Consider the following 19,292-nt stretch of genomic DNA (forward strand, 5'->3'; position numbering starts at 1 on the left):
CTGAGGTCTCTCCCCTCATGCTCTGCTGAGTGATGGGTGTCACTCACTGAAGTTCTCGGCTTTTCCCTGAGAGCGGGAGGCATGGCAGCCCGTTCCCTCTGACTGTATTTCTGCTGCACGTCCAGTGCCTGGTCCACACCTTAGTTTTGCTAAGCAGCCAACTGTGAAGAGATGCATGTTTCCCAAGACTACTTGTGACCTTGCTCGCAACTTCCCCAGAAGGGGCCTTGTCAACTCCCAGAGAGGGGGAAATTGGACCATGATCTTGTGTATGTTTGCCCCCATTTTCAAGACTAGGTGGTGTATTGCTGGGGGATAGAACCCAGGTAGAACTATAATGAAAAGCAAAGAAATGATTAGCACAAAAGTCAGGAGGGCAATCACCTCTTGGGTGTAAGATGAAATGCACCTCTCTGGTTCTTGTCCAGATAAAAATGTTCTGGCTACTTTGTAAAGCCTTCTGACCTCAGAAGTTGTAATGACCACGGTCTGGTTTAGAAGACAGAAACCAATGCTGGTGTTTCCAGCAAGATTTAGGCCTGGATAATCTGTGGGAAGATCTGGAGGATGTGGCTCAGAGAATGCCACCATGGCTCCAGGGTTCCTGCCAGCTCTTCAGAAGTGGGATTCTGGAGGAGCCGCAGGAAACCTCTGCTGGTGATTGCCATTGCCCAGAGCATGGGGTGGTGGGGGAGTTGCAGGGAGCTAGTCATAGTGTGTGTTTTGGGGCTAGCGGCCATAGCAGGCCCTCCTTTCTGCTGAAGCCATGCTTCTCTCTGCTTCTACCAGAGGAGGAATAAGTAACATAATTTCTCAATAACATGATTTCTAAACTACCTTCCAGACCTTCCATGATGCTTCTCCCTGGTGGAATTTAACTTGGAAATGTAATTCCCAGGTTGCAAACCTCTATGACACAGGGGATAGCATAGAAGAGGGAAGAATAGTTACTGAGTAGCCTGCAGGTAATCCTGAACAGAGGTCTGATGGGATACTAGAGTTACTCACACCAATGAGTAGTCATGAAGAAACCGTTCAAGCCGTCTGGGATGGCCACTTTCATTGGGAGCCTAAATTCTGACCCCTCAAGCTTTCAGAACCCTGTCCCTGGCTTCTTATCTTCCTGCACGATTGTATTAATAAAATTGGTCAGTTATTGACCATTTACTGACCATCATAGTTAATAAATGGACTCATGGAAAGAAAAAGTACAGATCTGAGAGTTTCACCCCTGCATGCTGCCTTTGGGTTCTGGGCAATCCTCCTAAACAGACAGCACCATGTGGTCCAACCCCTTCCAATAGCTGTTCAGTGGATTCAACCAAGCGTCCCAAATAGCTTACATTTTGTTCGGTCCCGCAAAATAAATACTCATTTTCATGCTAGAAAGCATACAGGTCACAGGTGTGGGGACGGTGACACTGGCTACCAAGAAACAGGACTCACCCACCAGATACTGTGGATTTCCTGTCCTGAGGAGCCCTCAAGATCCAAGTACACGACAAGCAGGAGATTAACAAAAATCCAAACGCATAAGCCAAAAAAGAATTGTACTGTCTTTATTGTCTTAAAATTGCATAGTATTTTGATTGTGCACGCTTTTAAATAGAGGGCAGGATAGCCCACTTGAAACTACTCTCTTGCATGGGATATTTCAAGCTGTTTTACTATAGGTCGGAGCAGGGACCAAAATGCTGCCTGGGCTTAAAAAGAACCATGATCAGATTGAACAGAAGTTGAGAGTCTGGCGGGGGTGGGGGTGGGGGAATCTATAGGAGAAGAAATCATTGAAAGGCATTGAGATTTTGAAGGGATTTCTAGAAGGCATAGGGCAATGGTGGGAGGGCTTCCCTGACGTCAGGGACAGGATTCAGGGAGAGTCAAGAGAGGACAGGAAATCTGGAGGATGGAGTCCAGAGGGGCAATGCCTTGTGTTCAAATCTGAGATGAGTGTCCCTGCCAGGAGGCTGGGCCACACAGTTTGGGAGATGCCTTGGCTACAGAAAGCCACATACTAGAAAAATAACTTAAAGGCTATACAATCATCATAAATATTTTGTCTTTAAAACTAACTAGTGTTGGTTAAAAAAGCTTCACAGTTACTCTGAAGAGAGCTGTGTCTCTATTGCACAGTAATGGGAAAGTCTGCTCTGATCCCCATGTGTAAACAATGATTCCCTTCTCTTCTGGCAATTTCAGGACACAGAGAAACAGTATCTGCTGTAAGCAAAGCACTTGGGTACAAGGCACGTGGAAGCCATCAAGCTCTACTGGGATCTACTCGGAACACACAGAATGCCCGCTGTTCTTCCCACGTGGGCATCCCTGAGGCAGGCCTTGAACCACATACTATACAGGTGGCAGGGGCCTCCTCAGCCTCTGGTTCTCTATTCCACAGTTACGGACTTGGCCAGATTTCTGGGGAAGTCGACCTGAAAAGATAGAAAGTAAGTGCTCAGGACTCCACAGATCTCAGCAAACATGCCATATCATACAGCCTCTTATCAGAGTTCTTGAAGACAAGGACATGGGCTTCCTGGTCATCTTCGACCATGAGTTCCCAGAGACCTACGTCTTGGAAGTGCTTCCTTACGCTAGAAACTGCACTCAACTATGCAATGTTTAGCTCATTCAATAAGCATTTAGTATGCACCTAACGTGTCATTCTGTGTTAACACTTTTAAAAGGATACGATTCATGCTATTAAAACCACCTGGCTCAGTCTGTCCTGTTAAATACCTGTTAAATATTCACTTTTCTTCGAAGGATACACACTAAATCCACAAGACTTGTTAGTTTGGGGTGGGGGTTGGGAAGAAGAGGTGATTAGGGATGGTTGACAGGGCAGACTTCAACTCTATCTGCAATGTCTTTTTGTGACAATAATGTGGGGGTTTTTTGTTGGTTTTTTGTTGTTGTTGTTGTTGTTTTACAAAAAGAAACAAATATGACAAAATGTTGGCCCATGGCAGTTCTGGCTATGTACACCATAAGGTATTTGTTACATTATGTGTGTGTGTGTGTTTTTTTTTTTTTTTTGGTATGTTTATGTATCTTTAAAAGCTTCTCAAAATAAAATTGTAACAAAACTTCTATTTCTTTACACAGTGAATTATATGCTTTTATACACTTGCGAGTGAGATCATAAATTGGTTCTTTTCTGGAATATAAATTGACAATATGTTTAGGGAGTCTCAAAATGTTGAATCATTTGCCAGACTGAGGACAAATCTTAAATGCGGGAGGAAGATATATGTGCAAAGATGTTGACTGCAGTTGTGATTTGTGCAGATATTCCCCCCAAATTAGCAACAGTTTAAATAACAGAAGACTGGCTAAATCATTGTTATAATCCATGCTGCAAGATTGTGTTGGAGTATCAACATGAACCCGTTATTGTATAGGGAATATTGTCAATGTTGCTTACAATAAGTTCAAGATATAAGGAAATGCTTATAGATATATTTAAAAGGAAGATGTAAAATGCCATCCTTGGTAAAATCTCAAAAAATGTTTAAAAATTCACATATACACGGGGATCCCTGGGTGGCTCGGCGGTTTGGCGCCTGCCTTTGGCCCAGGGTGCAATCCTGGAGTCCCGGGATCAAGTCCCGCGTCAGGCTCCCGCATGGAGCCTGCTTCTCCTCTGCCTGTGTCTCTGCCTCTCTCTCTCTCTCGCTCTGTCTATCATGAATAAATAAAAAATAAAAAAATCTTTGGGGATCCCTAGGTGGCTCAGTGGTTTAGCGCCTGCCTTCAGCCCAGGGTGTAATCCTGGAGTCCCGGGATCGAGTCCCACATCGGGCTCCCTGCATGGAGACTGCTTCTCCCTCTGCCTGTGTCTGTCTCTCTCTCTCTCTCTCTCTCTCACGAATAAATAAATAAATAAATAAAATCTTTAAATAAATAAATAAATAATAAAAAACATCTTTAAAAAAATTCACATGTACAAGGAAAAGACTGATTATTAAATGCACTAATTAACATTGCTTCTCTGGGTGATGAGTTTATAGTCTAATGAAATGGTCTTCATAATCTTGCAGGTCCCACCTTGCTCTCAAGGGGTATAAGTTCATTTGAGAAGAGAGTTATTTTAAATGAAAAAATTTCTCCTATGAATATTTACACCAACTGAGCACTTAAGAACAAAATCAAGTTCTGGGGTTATGTTTTTCCCCTTCGGTGGGTTCGGCGCAGTTTTAGACATACATCATATCCTCGGAGAACAGCCAGGTGGAAGGACAGGAGCTGCAGTGGAATGACACTCAGGATGCCCTGGAGGCAGTCCACTGTGTGGGGCAGCTCGATCGTTTTATATGCGAACTTGGAACTCTCAGTGTCATCCCTGGAGCACAGTATAATCGGGCGACCCTAAAGCACAGAAATAGGATCAGGACATGCAGATTGTCTCTGAAAGAAGCAACCCCTCACACACAGCAGAGTTTCTGAGATAAACCTCATTGCAATGATAACAGTGATCTTTTGCTTTTGTTGCAATTATGGGAGGAGGTGATAGTTGAAGGACAAAGTGTTTGATGCTGTTTGGTGAGTCTCTCTCATTCTCCCCTGGTAGGATGATCGCCAGCCTATGGCATTCATTCAGCTCCCATTCGTTGAGTAGCCTCAATAAGCCTTCCCAACGGCAGGGCACACCCACTCCTTATTCTGAGGGGACTCATAACTGAGTGGCAGAAAATAAAAACAAACAAGCCAACCACTATATAATGATGAATTCCAGATAAGTGCCACAAAGGCAATAAAACATGGTTATATGACTGCAGGACACCAGTGAGGTCTGGGAAGCCCTCTCGAAAAAGGCGACATTTGGATAGAGACCTCAATGACCAGAGGCCAACTCGGAAAGGGTATGGGAAGTACATGGAGGGCAGAGGGAACAGCCAGCGCTAAGGCGTAGATGCAGAAATCAGCTTGGCATGAGGGGAAGAAGAAGAAAGGGGCCAGATAATGCAGGCCTGTGGTCACAACAGTTTTATGGGAAGCCACTGGAAGGTTTTAAGTAGGGAAGTAAAGTGATTTGTGCTTTATAGCTTCTCTCTGTCCACTGTGCTAAGCTCAAGGTCATTGTTGGATTTCACCTCTTGGTAACTTCATGAGCCCTGGTTAATTTCATGATGAATCTGTGGGTGCTCTGCGCACTCCTACCTCCAAGGCACTCCATGCTTGGGATCCAGAATAGCTCGAGCCAATGTGGGTCACAAGGTCTCCCTGAGGACCCAGTATGCACATGGCCACAGGCTAGCCAGCCATTTCTGAGTGTGTGTACCACTCATGAAAGGGCCTGGGAGAGAGTGTGTGGTCCAGCCTGCTCAGTGGCAGGACCACTCATTAACCAGCACTGGCAGACAGTGGGTAAGGTGGGTTTGTGTGGAAGGGGACAAGAAAGAAGGGGCCCCAGCCCAGCTGAGAGCTGTCACCTGGCGGGCTGTGATCTGCTGCAGGGCATTCTGGCACTTGGCAAAGCAAGGGTCCTTCATGATGACCATGATGATGGGCATCTGTTTGTCAATTAGTGCCAAGGGTCCGTGCTTCAGCTCCCCAGCCAGGATGCCTTCCGAGTGCATGTAGGTTATCTCCTTAATTTTCTGGGGAAACACAAGGTGGGGTCAGTGTGACATGGGGCAGAGGGTGGGCGGTGCTGGAGCAGATCAGCGATGGGAGGAAGGGGAGCTGTGGAAGGGATGAATCCAGAAGCAGGGAGCTGAGGGCTGCAGGGCAGACGAATGCACCAAGTGGTCAACAGCACTGAAGGCATCTCACAAGGCTGGGGCCACAGGCCAGGGGCCAGAGCTGGCTGCTGTCCAGAGCATGCACGAGGCCCAGCATGCAGCACAGCCCCACCCTTGGATGGACAAGTCGGTGCTGATCTGGCTCTCCCCTTCTGCTCTGTGGCTGCCCCTATGGCCTCCCCACAGTTCTAATTTGTAATGATTGTCATTCCCCCCAATTCTAGACCATTAATAATTTCCAAAAGGTTCCTCCAACTTACTTATGAAGGAAAATCACACACATTGAGTTGTTCCCAGATTTTCTCTCCTATGTTTAGGGAGATCTGTTTCATTTCTACTCAGTTACCGTCAAACCTATGTCACTGAACTGGTGAGTGTCAAATAAAACATTTTCTCAACTCCCCCAGAACTAATTTTGGTGGGGGGACACTGTCAGGAGTGTGGCTCCACCTGGGGTACCACAGACGCTAGAGTGCCAGCCCCTAAGAGACCACAGAGGGACCATTGACAGGTGCCAGTAATATCGTAAAAACTTCTTTCTTCCCCCAAAGACTAATTTGGAGAAACAGCTCAATATGCATCTTTCACAGCACACTGGTGCTCTGCAGCACCCCCCACCCCTGCACCAGGCAGCAGAGGCAGGGGGAGCTGCACATGTACTCCACCCAGGCATTGCTCCTATTGTGCCTGGCCCCCGGAAGCAGCCATGTCCAGCCCTCCACTTCTTTTGGTAGGGGTCAAAACCTCTATAGGTTCTGACCATAGAAGCATGTGGAATTTTGAGCTCACTGAAGGCTGGGCAACTCTGGCTGGTGCCCTCCCACCACCACCACCACTTGTAAAACTCTCTGAATGTTTCTTTCAAATGGGGATGACCTGGAAAGAGCAAGGACTTACTCCCTAGGAAGAGGAGGGAAACCAAGCTGGACCAGGGATGATTGATGCCCTTGCTTGGGCACCGAGTGCTGCCTCACCTGTGACACTGTCTCCTGTCTGCTTTGGCTGGCATCCCCATCCATAAGTAGCAAGCAGATAATGAGTTAAGAGCTGGCACTAGATTCTGCCCTTGGACAGCCCTGTCCGTCCTAGGGCTGAAAGCCCTCGATTTCAGGACCTGCCCATGCTCCATCAGCTCTCTTATTCAAGTTTGGATCTTCACTGCCACAAAGTAGCCAGTTACCAATTTAAAAAAAGGGCAGCCTGGCCTTCGAAGTCCATTCCTTGAGGATCTCCAGCTCCCCTTGTAAGTTTGATGGCTAACAGGGAAACTCTGCAGAGAGCCCACCCCACAATTCTGATCTGCCCAAATCCTCCAACGAGGGCTGCGTGCGGTTGTGGAAAAACCCGAGGCCATATGGACCTGAATTTGAATCTCAGAATAATCACTGCCTCTTGAGCAAGATGCACTTTTTGGAGTCTTGGTTTCCCTCTAGGTAAAATGTGGACAATAACTGTCAGCCTCTCAGAAGATGCTCATTGGAGTATGACTGGGCCAGCGCAGATGGAACCTGGCACAGGATGACACCTCAGGAGCTCACCTGAGGGTGCCCTTCTCTTTTCTTCTCAGGAGACAGGGGCCCCCACCTTGGTGTCCCCAAGGCTAGACCAGCTGGTTTTGATCTGGTGCTTGATGCTGCTACACAGCCCTCCCTTTCCCTAGTCCAGTGCCCTGCCCTCCTTCCCACTATGTCTCAGCGCGTCTCCCATGCCTGCCCTCCTGCAGGGGCTGGTGGAAGGCGGTGGGGGGCGCGTGGCGTGCAGAGGAGGCTCACCAGGGCGCCTTCCAGGCATGTGGCATAGTTATAGCCCCGTCCCATAACCAGGAGCGACCTCTGTGTGTAGAGCTCCAGGGCCAGGTCATGAATCTTCTCATCCAGCGACAGCACTTCCTTGATCAGCCCTAGGTCATGAATACAGCAGAGGGGTGCCAATCACACAGACTTTATAGCAAGATTCACAAAGAAAAATCATGGTGATAAGAAAAAGTTTTGAAACTCGCATCACTTAATACCCTTGGCTTCCTTGCATTACTTTAAAAGGATTTTAAATGTAGATTATAGGAAATAAGTTATTAATAGCCAGGATTTTGTTTATGTTCATGCTTTCTTGAGCATGTAAGGCAAGCAGGAAGTGTTATTTCTAGCTCCGTTTTACACGTAAAGCATGAGGCACAGAGAGGCTAAATCACCAGCTGGCTAGCCACAGAGCTGACACTCCAAATCAATGCCCCACCAATCCAGCCCATATGTTAACTCTGGAAACAATGTCAGTGTATGTTGGACCAGCGCTTCCCAAATTTTTTGCTCTCAACACTTCTTTGCACTCTTAAAAATTATTGTGAATTCGGGGCACCTGGCTGGCTCAGTCAGTTAAGCCTCTGCCCTCAGCACAGATCACGATCTCAGGGTCCTAGGATCGATTCCTGAGTTGGACTCTCTGCTCTGTGGAGAGTCTGCTTCTCCATCTCCCTCTACTCTTCCCCCCACTCATGTGCTGTCTCTATCTTTCTCAGAGAAATAAATAAAACCTTTAAAAAAATTATTGTGAATCCTTAAGACACTTCATTTCTGTTGGTTCTATCAATATCAGATTAGAAACAGAAAATTATAAGTGTTTTTATTCATTCATTTAAAAGTCACAGTAAACTTATCATACATTTTTAAAGATTAGTGAGAATAATGGTATTGTTTTACATTTTTGTAAATCTCTTTAATGTCTGACTTTGTAATAAAGACATTTAGATTCTCACATCTGTTTCCTCATTCAGCCTGTTGTAATATGTTCTTTCGGTTGAAGTATAGGAAGAAAATCCAGCCTCCTACAGATTCATAGTTAGAGAAGGGAGGAACATTTATTTTTTTTTAAGATTTTATTTATTTAATCATAAGAGACACACACAGATAGAGAGAGAGAGAGAGAGAGAGGCAGAGACACAGGCAGAGGGAGAAGCAGGCTCCATGCAGGAAGCCCGATATGGGACTCGATCCCGGGACTCCAGGATCACACCCTGGGCTGAAGGCAGGCACCAAACCGCTGAGCCACCCAGGGATCCCCGGGAGGAACATTTAAATAACTTTTTCAACTATTTGTGAATGTTCTTCCCTGATATTATATCCAACTCAAGAAATGGTAATTTCAGGGACACCTGGGTTGCTCAGTGGTTGAGTGTACGCCTTTGGCTCAGGTCGTGATCCCGGGGTGCAGGGATCCAGTCCCACACTGGGCTTTTTGCAGAGAGCCTGCTTCTCCCTCTGCCTGCATCTCTGCCTCTCTTTCTGTGCCTCTCACGAATAAGTAAATAAAGATCTTTTTTTAAAAAAAGAAATGGTAATTTCCTTTTTATAAAATTGATCAATTTATTTAAGTAATCTCTGCACCCAACATAGGCTTGAACTCACAACCCCGAGCTCAAGAGTCACATGCTCTATTGACTGAGCCGGCCAGGTGCCCCAAGAAACAGTAATTTCTTAAAAGAGCAGTTGCAAATGTAGAATCTGAAATCATATCAATAAACTTTTCCTACCTTGTTACATTAAAATTTATCGGTCTATCCTACAGTTATTTATTTATTTATTTTTTATCCTACAGTTATTTAAACGGACGTTCTACATGTGTATAATTTTGTAACATCATGTGTTAGCCATTTGCGAAACACAGGTTGCCTGAGTTATGTAAATCTTCAAAAAATGGACACATTTCATCATAAAAATATTTTTTAGAAATCACATCTGTTAAAATTACTATGGCCTCATCAGAGATATTCATAATGGGTGGGAAGTGGTCTGGGCTTTGCATGATTAGATGGTGGCCTTCCCTCACTGCCTTCTCTGGGGTTTGCCCCTGGGCCCCAGGGGGGACCTAGTCCTTCCCTGTCTCTGGGAGAGGTTGCCCTATAGCCTTGTGACCATGGTACCCTGGCATTTTCTCCAAGTCAGCCCAGGGGTGAGGTCTGCTTCCTTTCAGGTTCTTAGAGCTGCACAAAGAAAACACAGTAGGTGTCTGTGCTTCCCTGGAGTGCAAGTGTCCTAAAGAAAGGAGCTGTTGCTTATCTGGGCACTCGCAGGATGTCACATGGGCAGGGTACTACCGCTGGGCCCTGATCAATGTGTGGAGAATGACTGAAACCATGGTCCCCTCAAAGAGCTTGTGATTTAGTGTCATAGACATTGCATCTCACTGACTACTACAGATGGGACCCAGCAAAACAGGGGAGTTTGGTGAAAATAAATCTGGGACAGGAAAGGGCTCAGGGCCATTTGCTCTTTCCCAGATGTTTGCTGAGCACCTACTGTATGCCTGCCCTGCCCAGACATCAGGCAGCCAGTAGTGATTCTGATAGATAGGATTGTCTGCTCACTGGGCTGACATGTTAGTTGGGGGACAAGCCAGTACACAGGAGAACAGGTAATTTCAGATCATGGCATGTGCTATGAAGAAAAGAAATGGGCTAATATTTTGTAGCTGGGATGGGGGACTAGTTTGGATGGCCAGGAAGGGTCCCAGGAGGTGACACCTGAACTCAGATTCGAATGATGAGAAGCCATCAGCTGTGTGGAGAGCTGGAGGCAGAGGGTTTCTGTAGAAGAAAGGACCAGTGCAAAGGTCCTGTGGTGGAAAGAGCTTGGTATTGCTGAGGATCAGAAGGTCAGTGAGGCAGCCCAAAGAGGGAAGGGAGGGAGTAGGATGAAGTCAGAGGTGGCAGGGGCCCAGTGTGCAGGGTCCTAAGGGCTGGTGAGGAGTGTGGACTTTAATCACGGCCTGGGGGGAGCTTCTTGAGGCATTTCATGGTGACTAGGAAGTTCTGAGGGGGAGGAAGTGATTAACAGCATTGTTTACAGGAGACAGTCATACAGAAACTTCAGTTCTGGAACATACCAGGTAAAGATCGTAAACCTCGGATGATCTCTTGCCTTCTATTTTGCAGTGAAATTCGATCCTCAGACATCATCAAACCAAACATCACCAGGGAGATGAACTGGCTGGTGTAAGCCTGTGGATAAAATGGTGACTCTGGCAGAGCAGGGGCAAATGGGAGCCTGTGGGCCACATGGGAGGAGGCACAGCACCAAGCACCCCCACACACAACCCCCTGCCTCCCCCCTCCTGCTGCAGTGTGCTCTTGGGGGCACAGGTGGGAGGTGCTACCTTGGTGCTGGCCACGCCGATCTCCGGCCCAGCATTGATGTGGACACCGCAGTCAGTTTCTCGGGAGATGGAGCTGCCTACCGTGTTGGTGACGCCCACGGTCAGGGCCCGGCGGTCCTTACAGTAGCGCAATGCCAGGAGGGTGTCGGCGGTCTCACCTGCCACAGGGGTCCCCCGTTTCAGCCACATGCTCACAGGAGTGTGGCTGTGCCATCTCAAGCCCCCCCCAGCCCCCAACTCACGAAGTCTTGCTGTCACTCATGCAGCAATCGGGGCCCAGACACAGTTGGCATGTTCTCAGAAAGGAAGATCCACAATCGGCAATGCTTCTGGTTATTTCTTGGATTTGAGATTTGGCTATTTATGTGGCAGGCATGTTCCATCCCTGCTTCGCTGAACTCTCACGGCAGACCCCCACCCCTGGGGCCATTGGCTCGCTCTCCCTTGGAGGACGAGGTCTTCGGAGGTGGAGGGAAGTCGTGCCTTGCTCTCTTGGGGCCACGCAGCTGGGACTGACAGCTGGTGCGTACCTAGGTGAGCCTGGCTCCCAGAGTCCTTTCTAGGACTTTAAGCTGCCTTATTTGGAATGTGCTGAGATTTAACGTTTAAAAAGCAAGAATGCCCCTGAATACCATTTCTCAAATAGATCTTGTTTTAAAGAAGAACATTTTTTGCAGTCTGCCAGTGCAAACTCAAAATTATTTTTATGATAAAGCTACTGAAATAGGTTCGCAGATAAGCCAGCACAAGAACCCTGTATTTGTAAGTCCCGAAACCTGAAGCTAAATTAAATATGATCCAATCAGAAAATTAAACCCGTCCATGTCCACATGGCCACTGCTCTTCTGCAGTGTAGGCTGGTGCTAGTCTGGTCCAGTCTTCATCTCCTTTTTCTCTTCCCATGTGTGTCTCGGGCACTGGGGTGTCTGTCACACAGCCCTTGCTCGGTGCAAACGGGGCTTAGGGCTCAGAGGCAGGGAGCAGGATGGCTCTATCTTCATCAACCCCCCTCCCAGTGTTTGTTTGTTTGTTTGTTTAACTTAAGGGCTGGAAAAAATGAAACTAAATTCTTTTTGTGTAGATACCCAGAAGCTGCCACTGCATTATTTTTACATTAAATCTGCCTCTTTGCTTTGGTTGACAGCTCCCACCCAATTCATGAAACATTCTGAGGCTCTGACAGGATCGCAAACCCAAAGGCAACACTGGCATCTGAAGTCATATGGCAGCACATGGCTCCAGGGAGTTAGCCAGATGGTGGGTGTGTCCGTATTGTTTTTTCTTAGTTTGTTATTGAAAATGGAAATGGTCTTAAAGGGACACCTGGGGGGCTCAGCGGTTGAGTGTCTGCCTTCAGCCCGGGGCATGATCCCACGGTCTTGGGATCCAGTTCCGCATGGGGCTCCCTGTTTGGAGTCTGCTTGTGTCTCTGCCTCTCTCTGTGTCTTTCATGAATAAATAAATAAAATATTAAAAAAAAAGAAATGGTCTTAAAAATTCAAATTGGAAACAGGATTCAAAGTCCCAGTGGATATTAGTGTATTGCTGTTAATGTTTTCATTGTGATAATGACATCAGGGTTATGGTTTTTTTTCTTTTACTATGTAGAGATACACTCGGAAGTATTTATGAAGCAACATGATGCCTGGGATTGAATTCAGGATAACCCAGTGGAGGGGACAGGTTAATGCGGATCTGGATGACACAAGCCCTGCCTGGCTGATCATTGCTGAGGATAAGCAATTCCTTAAATGAATCTCTACTTTTACAGAGACTTGGAATTTTTCATAATTAAAATGTTTTTAAAATCCTTCTAAAGGTCATAGAGAGTCCAGGCATATAGCCATGAATTACCTCCCTGACTCTCTGCCCAGCCCAACTAGAGCAAAGGCCCAAGCTTAGTGTTTACTGAAGGTGTGGTGGGCCCTACACCTGAGCAATGTCTCTCCTGAGCAATGTCTCTCTATGTGTCCCCCTGCTGGGCAGCATGGGCACTGCAAAGCAGGCACATAGTTCTTAGAGTGACTCTCAATCAGCAGAATTTTGAAGAACTTTCTCCTCTCTAAATAAACCCAGCACACATAAATAAGCACTTTGGTGAGTGGTCCCTTAGGTCACCCCCCATAAAACAGGATAGTAACTGATGGCTCTGGGGATTAAGTGACCCTATGCACAAGAGAGTTTGGCACATGGTCAGTGTGCAGAGACTTTCACTGGATAAAGGAGGGAGGAAGACGCAAGGCATATTACCAAGAGGTATATTACCCTGAGATGAACTAACACAAACCTGTCTTCTTTACCTGACTGGCTTATGAAGAAGCAAACATCATCTCTGAAAACAGGGGTGTTCCTGTCCAGAAAATCACTAGCAAGTTCAACCATCACGGGGAGCTCAGTCAGTTCCTCCAAAACTTGCCTCGTCTAAAGCCAACAAGAATGAGGACCAGAGTTAGTCACAGATGCTACAGAGACACAGGCACCCCGGGTCCAGGTGGTAAGGGAATTGCAGGCATGCACCAGCCACCACGCGGGAGAAAGGCTTCGGCGCCAGCTCTCATGCTGGCTCACGGGCACCAGATTCAGGAGGTCAGACACACGATAGCATTTAAGACACATCTTGTTCTTGGCTACCGCTCCCTCCCCAACATGAACAAGGGCCCAGCGCCTTGCACTTACAGCCACAGCGGCATGGTAGCTGGTTCCACAGCCAATCACGATGAGCCGTCGGCAGCGTCGAATCTCCTTCAAGTGGTCCTTCAAGCCGCCCAGGAGCACTGCAGGACACACACAGGGCATCAGTGCTGACCCCACATGGGTAGGTGCATCAGCCCAGGGCACAGACCAGCGATTACCTGTGTTGGTCTCAAAATTCACCCGACCTCTCATAGTATTGAATACGGATTCTGGCTGTTCGAAGATCTCCTTCTGCATAAACGCACTGAAGTTGCCTGGTCAAATAAACATCAACAAAAGGAGTAAATTTTAATTTAGTTACATTACCAGCGCTTCACTTCCAACCAGGGTGAAAAGTCGTGAAAGCAGTTAGTTGCAGTGACACACGTGGAGGGTGCTGCAGATTTCCAAGGGCCTCCCGGGAACAGTCCTGCTTGATGCTCAAGGGGATAAGTGAGAGGGAAGCAGGTCAGGTAAGATCACTATTTCCACTTTACATATAGGACCCTGCAGCTTGAAGGAGTGAGGGAGGGAAGCGATAAATATGTGGCTGCTCCTATTGGGCCATACTCCTGTTAGCAAGGCCAGAGGAAAAGAAAATGCTTTACTTCTAAAAACCAAGCTACTTAGAGGGGTACAAATGGAGCAAGCCCAGAGAAATATGCAATTTTCTTCTGAAGAAATACCCTCCTAGCATCTGTATTTAAAGAAAAACCTTTTCGGGGGCACCTGGGTCGCTCAGTGGTTGAGTATCTGCCTTCGGCTCAGCTCACAATCCCAGGGTCCTGGGATTGAGTTCCACATCAGGCTCCCTGCTCAGTGGGGAGCCTGCTTCTCCCTCTGCCTCTGCCCCTCCCCCTGCTTTTGTATTCTCTCTCTTTCATAAATGGGTAAAATCTTAAAAAAGAAAAAAACCCTTTTCTGCCACACATGTATTTCTAAGGCTCTGATCTGAATGGAGCCAGGTGATGTCAGAGAGATGATCTGGCTGCAGTGGGGTTATGGCCCTGACAGGTGTCGTGCCTGAAGCTGTGGAGGTGTCACAGACAAGGTGGGAATGTTTTCTGGGATACACAACACGTGTGACACCGAACACTACAGTGTTCCCTGTCTGCCACCTTCAGCAGAGACAAGGGAGGAGGGTCAGAGAAGAGCTCTCTGAGGGGGGTGATGTTTTGGAGTAGGTGATCAAAAGGAGCTAGTCAAGGGCAATGATCCCAGGTGAAAAGCGCCTGGCCTGCCTAAGTCACAGTGAGATGGCCAGAGAGGTAGGCGGGGCGTAGTGGGGAAAGGGTAGAGTGAGGTGGGGCCAGGCTGGACGTGGGGTATTGTGGGCTATGGCAGGAAGTATGGATTTTATGCTAAGAACAGTGGGAAGCCATCAGAGGGCTTTAAGCAGCAGCATAAGAGGGTCTGATTCACATTCCTAAATGTTTACCCAGGCTGCCCTGTGGAGAAGGGGTTATAGGCAGACTCTCCCTGAAATAAGAAGTGGGCCACAGACCCCTGTTATTGCAGGCCTCTGGCCCCAAGGAGCAATGATGTCTGGGTATAGGAATGTGTCCCAGAGAGCCAGTAAAGGGAGGCAGTGGATGGACTGGTCAGATCAAGCTGGGAGACCGGTGCCTGGCTCTAGTCAGGAGCTCCCCTTCCCCTGGGCTGTGCAAGCCACAGACCCCCCTCCCCTCAGTCCTGCCCCAATGGCCATGGCAGGCAGGAGGGCTGCAGTACCCATTCAGGGTAGGCCAGAGAGTCTCCGGAGCACCCCCATAGAGCACCTGCACCCCCTGCCCAAGGCTGCTGTCCATGGACCCTCAGAGGACACCTGCCTTTCATGATTTGCTGCAGTTCCATCTGCAAGGTCTGGATGGCTCGAGATGGATCATCACTAGCTGAACGCTTGACCCGATGAATGGAGAGCTTCCCATCAGCTACTGCAGCAATGTCATCATCCTCGAGGAAGATGACCCGGTTGGTGTGTTCTATGATAGCGCTGGAGCAAGGAAAATACAGGTGTCACAGATGTGGCTTGTGCTTGACTGTTACAAGACGGCGGTCACTGCCTCCCAAGTGTGGGTCCATATGAGTAGCATTGGATGGCATTTTAGGAGGGACAGGAACAGTGCACGATAAACATCAATTCACACCTCCTTCCCTCCCCCCAGAATTATTGTGAAGCCAGACCCAGGCATCATCTCACCTCAGCTGTAAACATTTAACTTCTATCTCTGAAAGAGAAGGATTGTTTTTTTCACCTACAATACCATGATCACACCTAAAATTAGTCAGTTATTCCTCCAGCTCATTGAATATCCAGTTTGCTCAAATGTCCCTAGTAATCTCATAGGTGCCCTTTTATGATTACTTTTTTCCAGTCAAGATCCAGACAGTGTCACCTCCTTTGGACAATGCTTGGGAGCCAACACAGTATTCTGAACCAGGATGGGAAAGAATGAAACACTTATCCTGCCTTTTAAAATGATTTGCCTTTCTGAATACACACAGCATTTATGAAGGCATGTTTCTCTTTATAGAAGGAATATAGCTAATAAAGAAGGAATGATGGTATCAGAACTCCCAATTATTAACAGTTCTAAGCAAGGGCCATCAATGACTGCTGAAACCAAGAGGTGAAGAGCAGAGAGCAGCTTTATCATGGAGGGGTGAGGCTGTCTGACATTTAAACCCTTCAATCCATCTTTACAGCCCAAAAAGACAGACAATGATATATTGTCTATCTATCTATCTATCTATCTATCTATCTATCTATCTATCTGCCTCTGGATGGAAGGACATACCATCACCCATGACGCAGTCTTGCCAAAAAAAATCAAACCCAAGGGAGATCAAGTTTCTAGACACCTGTGAATGCCAGGGCACAGAAAATATGATGGGCAGGGGAACATGTTAAATGACACCATGGGGGATTCACTCAGCAAAATTGTGACAGTAGGAAAGTCATCAGGACAAATGACTCAGTTTCAAAACACAGGCACACACGTGAGCACACACACATGCACACACACACACACACACACACACTCATACCTTATAAGGTAAAAAGGATACTTTAATAGTAAAGTACAAAATATGCCCACCAATGAAATGTAAGGTCACTGTGCTTATTTTTTTTCACTGTGCTTATTTTTAGAATAACTTTCTCTGCATGGAAAGTAGTGATGATTTTTGTCTCACAAAATAGCAACACAAGGTTTCTTTTAAAAATAAATTGATTTAGGAAGCCTGGGTGGCTCAATTGGTTAAGCATCAGCCTTCGGCTCAGGTCATGATCCTGGGGTCCTGGGATGGAGTCCTATTTTGGGTTCCCTATTCAGTGGAGAGTCTGCTTCTCTCTCTCCTCTCCTTCTGCTCCTCCCCCTGCTATGCTCTCTCTTTCTCTGTCAAATAAATAAATTAAATCTTTAAAAAAAATAAATGGAGTTAGAAAAGTTGACAAGTGAAAAAAAAGGTAATCAAAAGCACAAGTGGTTAAAAAAAAAATCCCATGAAGATGGTGCTTATAGGACCATGGGAGAAAAAAACCCTTATTGTACCAAGTGCCACACCCACATGTGCCCTGTGCAGAAATATGAACATTTATAACCCCTAATGCAAAGTTAAAGAGAAAAATGATCATATTCTGTGGCCCTGAGAGAGGTGTCTCCAGACAGATACTCAGGAAGACAGGCAAAGAAGGATGGAAAGCCACTGCACTGGAGAAAAAAACTTTACACAGTATAAACTCATTGTGTAAAAAGTAAAAAACACAGAATAATAAGAGGGAGAAAATGGCCTGATTCCATCTCCAAGAGGTAAGCACCACTTATATTGTACTCCCTTCAAATTATAAAACCAGTGCGCTTACATTTATATGTGCGTGTACATCTGTATGTTTAATTACAATTATTTTTATTTATGAAATGGTTGGTAGTATAAACCATCATTAAGACTATTGGCTCAGGAGCTAGAAAGATCCAACATGGAATCCTCGTTTCTGTCCCTTACTGGCATGACGCCCTTGGGCAACACATATATGATCCCTTTGAGCTCCGATATCAAATTCCTCATCTGTAAAACGAGATGATCCCTGTGCCTTCAGCAGAGGTTTGTTGTGTTTATTAAATGAGATCATCCCAACGAAGCCCTCAGCACAGGCTCCTACTGTCCCGAGGGCTCCACGGTGTGCCTTCATATCTGGAAGGGTCACCTGTGTCATTCTCACATTGCAATATGTTTTGGCTTACTGGTCTACACACCACACATTATAGAATCACCTTTTCAAGTTCTCAAAACCTAAACAAGCAAAATAATCCTGAGGATTTTAATTATAGCATCAAATTTACAGGTTAAAGAGCCAGTATCTTAAAATAATAATTTATAATTGTTAAAATAATTTTAAGCTGGGTGCCTGGGTGGCTCACTGGGTTAAGCGTCTGCCTTTGGCTCAGGTCACGATCCCAGGATCCTAGGATGGAGTACAGAGTTGGGCTCCCTGATCAGCGGGGAGTCTGCTTTGCCCTCTGCCCTCTGCCCTCTGCCCCTCCCTCTGCTTGTGCTCACTCTTTCTCTTTCTCAAATAATAAAATCTCTTTTAAAAATAAAATAAAATAATTTTAAACTAATAAATTTTTAAAAATAATACTAAGCCCTTTTGCCAAGGAATGTGGACTCTCTCCCTTTATTCAAATCCGTTTCTGTCTTTCACAGTGAACTTTTGTAGCCTTCTCCAAACAGATTCTGGACTATTTTGGTTCAAATTCATTTTAAGGGATTAAAATAGTTTTTCCAGGTCTGGCAAATAGATTCCTTTTTGTTCTTGTTCAAGAAAGGTTTGCTGAGAGTCTCCTGTGCCAGCCCTGTGAGGAGGCACAGAGGAAACGGGATGCGTGTGATCCCACTGTCCCATTCAGCAGATAGCTTACTGCTGGGAGGTCAAATTTCCACATCTTCATTCTCTGACCAGCCTCTAGGATTGGTTCCAAAAGGCTTTCAGTTGGATTTTAAAATCATATGATCCTATTGCCTAGACATAGTTATTTCATCTCTTTGTAGGCATTCATGCCTTTTTTCTTTTTTAAAAAACACTTAGGATATTTCATTGAATATAAGGTAATACTGGTTTTAGGGATTGCAATTATTTCATACACTTCTAAGACACAGACATTGCAGCAAATTACCATTGTAAGATGCCACTGACAGATGCTAAAATCTGTAAGATAATTGTGTGTCTTAGAATCACCGAGATTGTATTAGCTTGTCATTGGAATGGTCCTCTAAGGAACACAGTTTGGGAAACACTGCCCTTTCCTATGAGCACTGAGTACAATTTTGGCTATGGGCTGCACCAGGCTTTACAGCCAAGGGCTCTAGGTTGCTATGACTCCATGCATTCCAGGAGATCTTGTCTGGTGTCCTCTGCACTTGTTTTCTGCTGTGGGAAGACCCTACTAGAGGCTGGCAGGAAGGGGGCATGAGAAGTGTTTGCACGGAGAAGATAGTGGTGGTGTTTATGGTGCTTTTCTACTTCAACTACCAGGAAAGTGTGTCGGACTTTTCTGAACATGTGTGTATGTGTGTGTATAATTTTTTAAATATTTTATTTATTTATTCATGAGAGACACAGACACAGAGAAAGAGAGAGAGAGAGAGAGAGAGAGAGAGGCAGAGACATAGGCAGAGGGAGAAGCAGGCTCCATGCAGGGAGCCTGACATGGGACTTGATCCCGG

At 46.3% G+C, this 19,292-nt stretch overlaps 1 protein-coding gene across 1 annotated transcript in view; it reads right to left on the reverse strand.

Annotated features, from left to right (window-relative positions):
- Positions 1-1,543: 1,543 nt before the first annotated feature.
- The window catches only part of GFPT2 (glutamine-fructose-6-phosphate transaminase 2), a 41,762-nt gene continuing 24,013 nt past the window's right edge, over positions 1,544-19,292 (reverse strand). Inside the window, exons 10-19 of the mRNA XM_025988563.2 lie at positions 15,395-15,558; positions 13,745-13,840; positions 13,569-13,666; positions 13,193-13,313; positions 10,893-11,050; positions 10,623-10,737; positions 7,520-7,647; positions 5,436-5,603; positions 4,210-4,371; positions 1,544-2,432 (exon numbers count right to left, since the gene is read on the reverse strand). Coding sequence (XP_025844348.1) covers positions 2,388-2,432; positions 4,210-4,371; positions 5,436-5,603; positions 7,520-7,647; positions 10,623-10,737; positions 10,893-11,050; positions 13,193-13,313; positions 13,569-13,666; positions 13,745-13,840; positions 15,395-15,558 — 1,255 coding nt within the window. The 3' untranslated portion in view covers positions 1,544-2,387. The remainder of the gene's footprint in view (positions 2,433-4,209; positions 4,372-5,435; positions 5,604-7,519; positions 7,648-10,622; positions 10,738-10,892; positions 11,051-13,192; positions 13,314-13,568; positions 13,667-13,744; positions 13,841-15,394; positions 15,559-19,292) is intronic.

The sequence above is a fragment of the Vulpes vulpes genome, chromosome 12 (genome assembly GCF_048418805.1).
Source record: "Vulpes vulpes isolate BD-2025 chromosome 12, VulVul3, whole genome shotgun sequence".
NCBI lineage: Eukaryota > Metazoa > Chordata > Mammalia > Carnivora > Canidae > Vulpes > Vulpes vulpes.